The sequence below is a fragment of the Leucoraja erinacea genome, chromosome 18, assembly GCF_028641065.1.
Source record: "Leucoraja erinacea ecotype New England chromosome 18, Leri_hhj_1, whole genome shotgun sequence".
In the NCBI taxonomy this organism is placed as follows: domain Eukaryota; kingdom Metazoa; phylum Chordata; class Chondrichthyes; order Rajiformes; family Rajidae; genus Leucoraja; species Leucoraja erinaceus.
In genome coordinates this window covers 6,921,368-6,933,741 of record NC_073394.1, presented here as the reverse complement: position 1 = coordinate 6,933,741, position 12,374 = coordinate 6,921,368, and the positions used below count along the sequence as shown (strand labels likewise).

General features: G+C 46.7%; 1 protein-coding gene across 1 annotated transcript in view; it reads left to right on the top strand.

Moving 5' to 3' along the window:
* The window catches only part of shank2b (SH3 and multiple ankyrin repeat domains 2b), a 463,010-nt gene extending 451,281 nt beyond the window's left edge, over positions 1-11,729 (top strand). The window contains exon 22 of the mRNA XM_055649215.1: positions 10,312-11,729. Within this exon, the coding sequence (XP_055505190.1) occupies positions 10,312-10,885 (574 nt within the window). The 3' untranslated portion in view covers positions 10,886-11,729. The remainder of the gene's footprint in view (positions 1-10,311) is intronic.
* The last annotated feature ends 645 nt before the right edge of the window (positions 11,730-12,374 follow it).

Sequence of the window (12,374 nt, the reverse complement as noted above, 5' to 3'; positions counted from 1 at the left end):
ACCTTATCGAAGGCCTTGCATCATATAACTGTATAACCATATAACAATTACAGCACGGAAACAGGCCATCTCGGCCCTTCTAGTCCGTGCCGAACACTTACTCTCACCTAGTCCCATCTACCTGGACTATAACCCTCCATTCCTTTATTCTGAAGAAGGGTTTCGGCCCGAAACGTTGCCTATTTCCTTCGCTCGATAGATGCTGCTGCACCCGCTGAGTTTCTCCAGCATTTTTGTGTACCTCCATTCCTTTCCCGTCCATATACCTATCCAATTTATTTTTAAATTATAAAATCAAACCTGCCTCCACCACTTCCACTGGAAGCTCATTCCACACAGCTACCACTCTCTGAGTAAAGAAGTTCCCCCTCATGTTACCCCTAAACTTTTGTCCCTTAATTCTCAAATCATGTCCTCTTGTTTGAATCTTCCCTACTCTCAATGGAAAAAGCTTATCCACGTCAACTCTGTCTATCCCTCTCATAATTTTAAAGACCTCTATCGAGTCCCCCCTTAACCTTCTGCTCTCCAAAGAATATAGACCTAACCAGGACAAGGGGTCACAGCTTAAGGATAAGGGGGAAATCCTTTAAAACCGAGATGAGAAGAACTTTTTTCACACAGAGAGTGGTGAATCTCTGGAACTCTCTGCCACAGAGGGTAGTTGAGGCCAGTTCATTGGCTATATTTAAGAGGGAGTTAGATGTGGCCCTTGTGGCTAAGGGGATCAGAGGGTATGGAGAGAAGGCAGGTACGGGATACTGAGTTGGATGATCAGCCATGATCATATTGAATGGCGGTGCAGGCTCGAAGGGCCGAATGGCCTACTCCTGCACCTAATTTCTATGTTTCTATGTTTCTATGTTGTTCAACCTTAGGTGTAACTTAGGTGCTGAAACCCAGGCAGCTTGAAGCAGTAGCCTTCTTGGCTACTTCTTCCAAAATCTCGATAAAATTCGTGAGACAAGATTGCCCACATACAAAACCATGTTGACTATTCCTCAGCTGCCTCTGTCGATCCAAATCCCTCAGAATCCTCTCCAGCACTGACCATGACGTTTAGCTCAAGTGGTCTATTGTTCCAGGGCTTTTCCTTGCACCCGTCTGTAATTAGAAACACAACATTAGCCACCCTCTAGTCATCCGGCACCTCGCCCACGTCTGATGATGACCCACATATCTAAGACAGGGTGCCCACAATTCCTTCTCTAGTTTCCAACAGTGTCCTCGGATAAATCTGATCAGCCCCGGGAGATTTTTCTACCTTTGTACTGCCTAAGGCCAACCAGCATCTCTTTGACCATAATATGGACTGTCTGACCTCAAGCCATCTCCATTATCAGTTGCCTAGTCTTCATTTATTTCATTACGATAAAAATAAAAGGATAAATACTCATTGCAGACCTTGTTCATCTCCTGTGGCTCCTCACATAGATGACTATTTTGGTTGCTGAGGGATCCAATTCTATCTCTAGTTGCTTTTTTTCCCCCCTTAATGTTGTTGTAACATTTCTTTGGACTCTCCTTCATATTATCTGTCAGAGGTGACTCTTGCCCCCTCTTTTCCCTCCTGATTTCCTTCTTAAATGTGCTCCCCAGTCCCCTAAACTCCTTCAGGGATACACTACACTCTCAGTCCCAACCCAAAGTGTTACCTATCCATTCCCTCCACAGATGCTGCCTGACCAGCTATTAGTCCAGCACTTTGCGTTTTGCTCTGGATTCCAGCATCTGCCGTTCCTTGTGCCTGTATGGTGTCTCGCCAATCCCCTTTCAGCCTTTGCTGCTTTAAGAATTAAATCGAGCAATGTTGATCGGAAACGTGTGTCAGGCAATGAGGCTCACAGGGCGGAGAGAAAGAATGTGGAACAAGCATAGAACATACAGTATGGGAATTTATTCTGTGTTGTGGAGGAGAATAGTAAACTGGGTGCTGAATCAGCAGTTGCCTAGCAACTAATGGACCAGGCAACCTTGAATCAAGTGAATAATGATGGTGTGATGAGTATAGGACAAAGCAGGCTCTTATTGAGAGCAACCAAAGATTCTCTGGATTTATCTTGTCATAATTGCGTTCCATCTCAATGTAAAAACGTATTTGCTTTCATGATTAATGTTTGTAGAGGAGTCTGGTGCAGAATGAAGGCTCGTAAATCGGCCTACAAAAATCTTATTTTTATAAATGCATTTATTTTTATCAGTTTTAAATCGCAGTTTTACCAAAACAAAATGTAAAAAAAAACCCCCTTGATCAATCCTGCAGGCAGTTTTACTGTTAGTTATCCAATAAAAAAACAGCATGTTGGTGGTGCCATGATTTGAGTCTGTGACATAACATCAAACATTGTTATTTTTAGTGAACTTCACAGTTTTCACAGCATTACAACTGACGTTGTAGAATAAACAGTCACAGTCTCTTACATTATATTCCAGTGCCATGTACATTGGCCACAAGACCACCAAAAAAACTTGGCGATGCAGAGAAGTACCTCCGCACACTTACACCTCGCGCTGCCTCGGCAAGGCCAGCAGCATCTTCAAGGACGAGTCGCACCCCGGCCACTCCCTCTTCTCCCCTCTCGCAAAAGGTACAGAAGAGTGAAAACGCACACCTCCAGATTCAGGGACAGTTTCTTCCCAGCTGTTATCAGGCAACTGAATCATCCTACCACAACCAGAGAGCAGTGCTGAACTACTATCTACCTCACTGGTGACCCTCGGACTAGCCTTGATTGGACTTTGCTGGCTTCACCTTGCACTAAACGTTATTCCCTTATCATGTATCTATACACTGAAAATGGATCGATTGTAATCATGTATAGTCTTTCCACTGACTGGATAGCACGCAACGGAAGCTTTTCACTGTACCTCGGTACACGTGACAATAAACTAAACTGAAACTGTGACTTTAACCTTACTGCCTACAAGAGCATTCCCCACCTCATGTTCCTCGCCATAGTTATAGGGGTACGACATGGAAACAGGCCCTTCTATTCCCCACCATATCAGTGCCAACCATCAAACCATCCCTTTACACAAATCCTGCATCTTTTAAAAATCTCCCCCAAATTCCATCACTTTAGGCTTTAGAAGCACAGTGTGGAAACAGGCCCGACTGCCACCCATTCCTGCTTGACAAGATTCTTGAACAATCAACAAAACCGAGGCTAGAACTTTTGAAATATCGACACTTTTTAAAAACTTTTTATATATATTTATTTTACAGAACCATGCACATGAGGCATTTTTATGGACACACCTAGCACTTTTTACTATTACCTGATTTTGGAGAGTCAAATGCAACGAAATTTCGTTCAAGGTGCACTGTGTCTAGGTGTATATCTGAATGACAATAAAGTTTTCATTCATTCATTCATAACATTTTTCCTGTTGCAAGGTGACCAAAACTGAACACAGTTTTCCGAATGTGGCCTCGCCAACGTCTTGTGCAAGTGTAACATGACCTCCCAACTCCTATACTCAATAATCTGACTGACGAAGGCCAATGTTCCGAAGGCCTTCTTAACCGCCCTGTCTACCTGTGACGCCATTCAGGCCCTTCATTTTTGATTACCCTCTCACAGACGTTCCTCTTGCATTGTCTTCATTGCAATAACAGTCCTTCCTCTCTCCCACCTCCACACATTTGCCACCACAATTACTATGGCTTTGCCCAAGTGTCCCACCCCAACTCATGAGTTCCCACCTTGGTAATTTAGTAATTGGGTCCACTCCCCATTGACTTCAACTGATTTATAACAGTCTAATTAAATCTTAAAAGTCTTAAAAGACAACGTTGCTCCTAAACTTACTGTAGATTTTGTGAGAATCGGTGCGGGAAGGAACTGCAGATGCTGGTTTACACCGACGATAGGCACAAAGTGCTGGAGTAACTCAGCGGGACAGGCAGCATCTCTAGAGGGAAGGAATGGGTGACGTTTCAGGTCAAGACCCTTCTTCAGACTGAGTCAGGGGAGAGGGAGACTAGAGATATGGAAGGTTGCAGAGAGTATGTAAGATGTGAAAATGACATATTCCAGTAGACAATGTTCATGGGAATGTGGAATGGTTCAAGGTTGGATGAGGGGAAGGTGACAGTGAATCATACAAACAGTAAAATTAATCAGGAGGACAGTGAAATTAGTAGAACTAGGGTGGGGACTGTCATATGCTGAGAGACTGGAATGAGAGAGGGAAAGCAAGGGGACCTTATCTTGCAATATATGTTATTCATGTTATTCCCTTTATCATGTATCTGTACAGTGTGGATGGCTTGATGGTAAGTTGACTGGTAAGCATGCCATGAGTGGCACAGTGGCGCAGCAGTAGATTTGCTGCCTTGCAGCCCCAGAGATCCAGGTTCGATCCTGACGACAGGCACTGTCTGTACGGAGATTGTGCGTTCTCCCCGTGACCTGCGTGGGTTTTCTCCGGGTGTTCCGGTTTCCTCCCACACTCCAAAGACGTACAGGTTTTTAGGTTAATTTGGCTTCAGAAAAAAAATGATTGTAAATTGCTCGTCGTGTGTGGGATAGTGCGAGTGTACGGGGATCGCTGGTCGGCCCGGACTCCATAGACAATAGGTGCAGGAGTAGGCCATTCGGCCCTTCGAGGCAGCACCGCCATTCACTGTGATCAGGGCTGATCATCCACAATCTGTACCCCTTTCCTGCCCTCCCCATATCCCCTGACTCCGCTATCTTTAAGAGCCCTATCGGTGGACCGAAGAGCCTGTTCTGAATTATATCTCTAAAGGTTTTCACTGTCCCTTGGTACACCTGACAATACACTGTTGTCAACTTGTCTATTGGGGATGGGGCCTCGGGAGAGGCCGGAAATGGAAGATCTTGGGATTTGAAGGGTAGGGTGGGTCGTGGGTCTCTACGGGTCACAGGGTTAGAGACTTTGAGGAAACAGGGGAAGATCAGCAGGGGTCGGATCACTGCTGTATGTGGGCAGGGTTCAAGGATGAAAGGTAACTGCAGGACTGACCTAGTGGGGTGGCTGACACAAAACGCTGGAGTAACTCAGCAGGTGAGGCAGCATCTTTGGAGAGAAGGAATGGGTGACGTTTCGCGTGGAGGGAGTTAGCGGCGGCGGTGGGCGGTGGACGCTGGACGAAGGGGCCGGGAAGAAGGACCAGGGTGGGAGGGGGTCTTACCTTCGATGCCCTCAAGGTCGGCTGCGGGAGGAGTCACGGAGGTTGAAGGCGGCCGGGCGAGGACAGGGGCGACGGTTCGCGTGCGACCGGCATGGAGGCGGTGGCTGCAGCCGGTCTTTATGGCCAGCTGCGGCTTAGACTGTGTAAAACGGTGCCAAAACATGGCCACTCTTGCATATGGACCCGGTGGGCTGTTTCTGGGCATTCGATGCATAACTGGGTTTTGTACTTGCCATAGCCTCAGAATTAAAAGACGTTCTTTTCGGAAGGAAATGAGGAGGAATTTCTTTAGTCGGAGGGTGGTGAATCTGTGGAATTCACTGCCATCGAAGGCTGTGGTGGCCAAGTCAGTGGATATTTTTAAGGCATAGATAGATAGATTTTTGATTAGTGCGGGTGTCAGGGGTTCTGGGGAGAAGGCAGGAGAATGGGGTTTGGAGGAAGAGATAGATCAGCCGTGATTGAATGGCGAAGTGGACTTGATGGGCCGAATGGCTTAATTCTGCCCCAATCACATGATCGTACATAAGGCAATAATCTTACAGATCTCTATGCACAAATATAATTTCACAGTACCTTGGCACTCGTGATAATAAAGATCCATCGAACCGTAGAACTATGAACCAAAGGCTCCAGGTTTGTTTGCGCTGGCATTGTTATTTTTTTTGTTTATTGGATATTATTTATGTCTATTGTGTTTACAGGCCTGTTATGCTGCTGCACGTATGAATTTCATTGTTCCCTTGTCAGTACGTATGACACTCTTGACTTGAAATAGAGACAACGTCTTTGGAGATAGGATAATGCTTTGCTGAAAATCGCAGAAGCATTTTCGATAAAATACAGAATTACAGATTGTCTAAGCTTTTCCCTTTTAAATCCACTAAAGATTGCAAGTAAGAATCTGATACTAATGCTGCATACACACTAATCCTCAAGACACACACTGAACTATCCGTTTACTTAAAATGCAAGCTGTTGGTTTCATCACATGCGGAGTTTAAAAGAAGCAATGAAACCCTCATCCTTGGGGCCAACCGAGATGGTCAAATGACCTGTCATTAATTAGCAACAACCAAAGCTTTGCTCCTGGGTTTACATCACAGCATGGTTTGGGAACAGCTCCATCCAAGACTACAAGAAATTGCGGAGAATTGTGGACGGGGCCCAGAACATCACGCAAACCAACCTCCCATCCATTGACTCAATTTATACATCTTGTTTTAATGCCCCTGTCCCACTTAGGAAACCTGAACGGAAACCTCGGGAGACTTTGCGCCCCACCCAAGGTTTCCGTGTGGTTCCCGGAGGTTTTTTTGTCAGTCTCCCTACCTGCTTCCACTACCTGCAACCACCCGCAACCTCCGGGAACCTTACGGAAACCTTGGGTGGGGCGCAAAGTCTCCAGAGGTTTCCGTTCAGGTTTCCTAAGTGGGACAGGGGCATAAGGGTTTGGACACGCTAGAGGCAGGAAACGTGTTCCTGATGTTGGGGGAATCCAGAACCAGGGGCCACAATTTAAGAATGAGGGGTAAGCCATTTAGAACGGAGACGAGGAAACACTTTTTTTTTTGTGAGTGTGGAATTCTCTGCCTCAGAGGGCGGTGGAGGCCGGCACTCTGGATACTTTCAAGAGAGAGCTAGACAGGGCTCTTAAAGATAGCGGAGTCAGGGGATATGGGGAGAAGGCAGGAACGGGGAACTGATTGGGGATGATCAGCCATGATCACATTGAATGGCGGTGCTGGCTCGAAGGGCCGAATGGCCTCCTCCTGCACCTGTTGTCTATTGTCTATTGTCTCAGCAAGGCCAGCAGCATAATCACGGATGAGTCGCTTCTCCCCTCTCCCATCAGGTAACAGGTACAGAAGCGTGAAAAAGCACCACTGCAGATTCAGGGACAGTTTCTTCTTAGCAGTTATCAGGCAACTGCACCATCCAATCAACAAATTAGTGAACGGACTCGACCTACCATCTGCCTCACTGGAGACCCTCGGACTATCTTTAATCGGGACTTTACTGGACTTAATCTTGCACTCAGCGTTATTCCCCTTATCCTGCATCCGTACACTGTGGTGGCTTGTTTGCAATCAAGTACAGTCTTTCCGCTGACTGGATAGCATGAAAGAAAAAAGCTTTTCACTGTACCTCGATACACGTGACAATAAACTAAACTAACTACCGTTGCAGAGAATTGTGGACGCAACCCAAACCATCACACAAACCAACCTCCCTCCCATTGACTCCATCTACACCTCACGCTGCCTCGGCAAGGCCAGCAGCATTATCAAGGATGAGTCGCACCCTGGCCACTCCCTCTTTTCCCCTCTCCTTTCGGGCGACTATTTTTGATTGGACTTTATTGGGTTTATCTTGCGTGAAACATTATTCAAGCTATTCCCTTGATCACGTATCTGTACACTGCGGACGGCTCGATTGGAATTGCGTACAGTCTTTCCGCTGCCTGGGTAGTGTGAAATGAAAAAAACTTTCACTGCACCTCAGTTTCCCGACAATAAACTAAACTAAATGATATTGTCACATGGGCCTCAAATTATACAGCAGACCTCATCTAGGCAGTAAACAAATATAGCCATGTTTTGGTGCCGATAAAGTTAAGGGCCTGTCCCACTTACGCAACTATCACAGGCGACTGCTGGCACACGTGATAGGTCACCAAAATTTTCAACATGTTGAAAATTCAGTGACGACCAGAAAGACGCGGCGACTCTTTGGAGAACTCTCACGACCATAGAGGCTGAGAGGTCTCCAATGGTGGTGGGAGGTCTCCTATGGTTGTGATAGGTCTCCAAAGAGTCGTAGCGTCTTTCTGCTCGCCGCTGAATTTTCAACATGTTGAAAATTTCGCCGACCTTTGACGGGTGCCGGCAGTCGCCTGTAAAGGTCGCGTAAGTGGGACAGGCCCTTTACAATGCACTGGTACGTGAACCAATGTCCAGGCCAATGGTGAGTTCAGAGTTTTTATTGTCACGTGTACCAGGTGCAGTGAAAAGATTTTGTTGTGTTCTAACCAGTCAGTGGAAAGACAATACATGATTACAATCGAGCTGCCCACGGCGCAGTGTTCAGATACAGGTATAGAAGTGTGAAAACGCACACCTCCAGATTCACGGACATTTTCTTCCCAGCTGTTATCAGGCAACTGAACCATTCTACCAACAACTGGAGAGAATCCCTGGGCTACCATCTACCTCATCGGAGACCCTCGGACTATCTATGATTGCACTTTACTGGCCTTATCTTGCACTAAACGTTATTCACGTAATTATGTATCTGTATATGTCTCCATTGTAATCATGTATTGTCTTTCCGCTGACTGGTTAGCACGCAACAAAAGCTTTTCACTGTACCTCAGTACACGTGACAATAAACTAAACTAATCTACATTTTGTTCCATTGCGGTTTGGATGAAAATGGACAAAATAAGGCAAATTTAAAGGATTGGACAAGCTAGATGCAGGAAAAATGTTCCAGATGTTGGGGGAGTCCAGAATCAGGGGTCACACGTTAAGAATAAGGGGTAGCTCATTTAGGATAGAAATCATGAGATATGGGAAGAAAGCAGGAATGGGGTACTGATTTTGGATGATTAGCCATGATTGTATTGAATGGCAGTGCTGGCTCGAAGGGCCGAATGGCCTACTCCTGCACATATTTTCTATGTTTCTCTCTTTTTTCCATTTTCTTTCTTTATTTTCTATAACGGCGCCAAAACATGCTGCCTCTTGCATGCGGGATCAGTGGACTAGTTCTGTACACTTTGCTAAACGGGGATACGCTTGGGTATGATGTTACTGCGCTCGAATGCTTGTGCGTATACAGTTCGCACACGTGACAGTAAAAGCCCCCTTGAACCGTTGAACGTGATAAAGGGAATAAGGTGAATAATGTTTAGTGCAAGAAAAATAGGAATATTTTAATAGGAATCCGAGGGGTAACTTTTTTTACACAAAGGGAGCGAGCTGAGAGAGGAAGTTGTTGAGGCAGGGACTATCGCAACAGTTGGACAGGTACATGGATAGGACAGGCTTGGAGGGGAACATGCCAAACGCGGGCAGGTGGGACTAGTGTAGATGGGACATATTGGCGGTGTGGGCAAGTTGGGCCGAAGTGCCTGTTTCCACGCTGTATGACTCGATTTCATTTGGTCCATATCCCTCCAAACCTCTCCTATTCATGTAGATGGTAGTGTAGGCAGGAACTGCAGATGCTGGTTTAAAACAAAGATAGACACAAAAAATGCTGGAGTAACTCAGTGGGACAGGCAGCATCTCTGGAGAGAAGGAATGGGTGACGTTTCGGGTCGAGACCCTTCTTCAGACTGGCAGTCAGGGGACTGGGAAACGAGAGATATAGACGGTGATGTAGAGAGATAAAGATCAATGAATGAACGATATGCAAAAAAATAACGATGTTGAAGGAAACAGGCCATTGTTAGCTATTTATAGGGTGAACCGACCCGAAACGTCACCCATTCCTTCTCTCAGATGCTGCCTGTCCCGCTGAGTTAAGGGCCTGTCCCACTTGGTCAACCTAATCCACCGGTTTGCCCTCGACTCATACTCGCAGCCTGGTCGACACGAGGTCGTAGGAGGTCTTTGTAACTCTCCTTCATGCTCGAGAGTGGTCTTTGCGCACTCGAGGCCTCAGCCAAGTCGCGGCGTATTTTTCAACGTTGAAAAATGCCCGCGAGTAAAAAAAGGTCGCCATGGAAAAAATCGATACTTTTTTACTCGTATGTTTAGTCGTAGTAGGTCGGCATGTTAGTCGTAGATAATCGAGGGTAGTCGAAGGTAGTCGTAGATAGTGTTCATAGTCGAAGGGAGGTCGAAGGAGATCGAAGGAGGTCATCTTCACTCTCCACTATTCGGTGTCCAATTTTCCCCAAAGTTAAGCGTAAATAGTTGTAGCTGGTCTTCAACATAGTTGAAGGAGGTCTTCAACATGGCATTTTTTTTCAAACTCTTCTAAACTCGTCAATTGGGTCGCCCAAGTGGGACAGCCCCTTTACTGCAGCATTTTGTGTCTACCTTCCACGTAAATGTTAGTTCGGGACTGCTCTCTCGTTGTGTCTTCTGCTCAGTGTATAATGCCAGTGACTTCACCTTGCTGTGTCGATTATTCCACAGGGCAGCCGACGGAGCAGTGAGCACCGGCCCGGGCTTGCAACGCAACGCCACCGTCACCTTCACCATCCGCCCGGGCAGCAGCCAACCCATCACCGTGCAGAACCGGACGTCGGACTTTGACAGCATGACCATTTTGAAACGGGCCCCGAGTCCTGTGGGCTCTCCCACGGACGCTGGTCAAGCTGCCCGGCCGACCTCCTCTCTGCCCGCCTCCGCCCTGTCGCCCACGCTCACCGACGGCTTCGGCTTCCAGAGCCCACCCATCCCGGGAGAAGGACACTTCGGCGGGCAGCCGGTTCGCAGTCGGTCCCCTTCCCCGGCCACGCTACAGCAGCCGGCCTCCAACAAACCATTCGCATCCAAGGGCGTCCCACTTTGGACTAAGCACGACGTGGCGGACTGGCTGGACACGTTGAACCTCGGAGAACACAAGGACGCTTTTTTAGACAATGAAATAGACGGGACCCACTTACCCTCGCTCCAGAAGGAGGACTTAATCGACCTAGGCGTGACGAGAGTTGGACATCGAATGAATATAGAACGGGCTTTAAAACAGCTCCTGTCGGACAGGTAGACAGATGCTTTACAAAGTTACTCAAATATCTCTCATTATTTTTGACAGCAGCCGACACTCGCCGTAAATGGCTGGGATATAATGTGCCATTGGACTATTTTTTGAACAGAGAGAAAAAAAAAAGCTCAGCATGGACATATTTTCCGACGAAAGCCGCTGGTACCTTTATAAGCACAACAGGCTGTCAGTATCAGTGGGCCGCCACTGTTTCTCTGCCACTGGCGTGCTGGGTTGAGTACAAAACGAGCGAGCGAAGACCCCTTTTCGCGATGTAAATACACTACAGCATAATAATAATCTATATTTTGAACAATGATCTTTTAATATTGACCTCACTTGGACAGGTGTCGCTATGATACTGTAGTCAAACCAGCAGAGCTGTGTTATATACTTTCTATCTTTGCTAGTACAATATTTCTCCACGTGGATGACATTAATGTAGACTATGTGCAGCAGAACCGTTCAACTCCTCTCCATGCCCCACTCCCCCCCGTCCCCCTTCGGACAAGGAGCAATGCGGACTCATTTTTCTGTTTCTGTTTCTGCTGAGCAGTCTAGCCATTCCCGGTGTATGTGATAAGCGTCGGTCCAGTTCTTTCCTTAAGAGTTTTTTTAAAATGCAGGTTTGTTTCTCGTGTTTTTTTTAACTTTCACTTTCACTTCCCGAGCTGTGGTCGACAGCTCCTCCTGGGAGAGGTGTTGAAACTAACCATTTAACGTCTTCCACTTGTGATTCACCACCATCGGTTACCGAGAGGAATTGGATGGATAGGGCTTCGGGAATGGGGGCTGTAATATGTGCATTCAGTTTCACAGCTTCAGTTCTGGAGCTGGGAGGAGGGAGGGAGGGGAAGCCTGTGTTCGATTATTGGAAACTTGCGAAACGAAAGTGGGGTGGGGGTTGGGAGGGACATCTATGTGTCGTTTTGTTTTAGCTGCTAATTCTTTTTCTACGGTCACACGAAAGCGTTACATGAAAACGAAAGCGAACCTTTTGGCATTCCCAAGAGCAAGGACACTGGGTACATGGTTTTGCACCGCCCACTGCCCAGAGACATTCTCGGGGCTCCGGTGTCAGCGGGTGATTTTAGTCCCGTCCTGATTCCTCCGAGATTGTTCACAAAACCACAGACCCAACAACAACAACTCTCTCTATATCTCTGCCATTTAAACACATTCACTCCTTTCATGTACAGCTCAGTGGTAGAGCATAGATCAGGAGGTCCCTAGTTCAAATCCAGGTTGCTCCTCAAATTATCTTCCAGGTCTGCATTTCTCGTTGCAAATTGTGACTAGGACTGGGCGGGCTCACACCGCGCTTTCGTTTTGTGTACCAATAGCGTGTACAGCACCGAATCTCAAGAGGTGTATATTGTGTGTAACATATAGGAGGACGTGCCGATCGTGTGAGATTTGTGTGTGCACTCGAGTCTATTAAACATCAGCATAGACAATTATATGTGATTGTTAGGGACACTTTAAATTCACA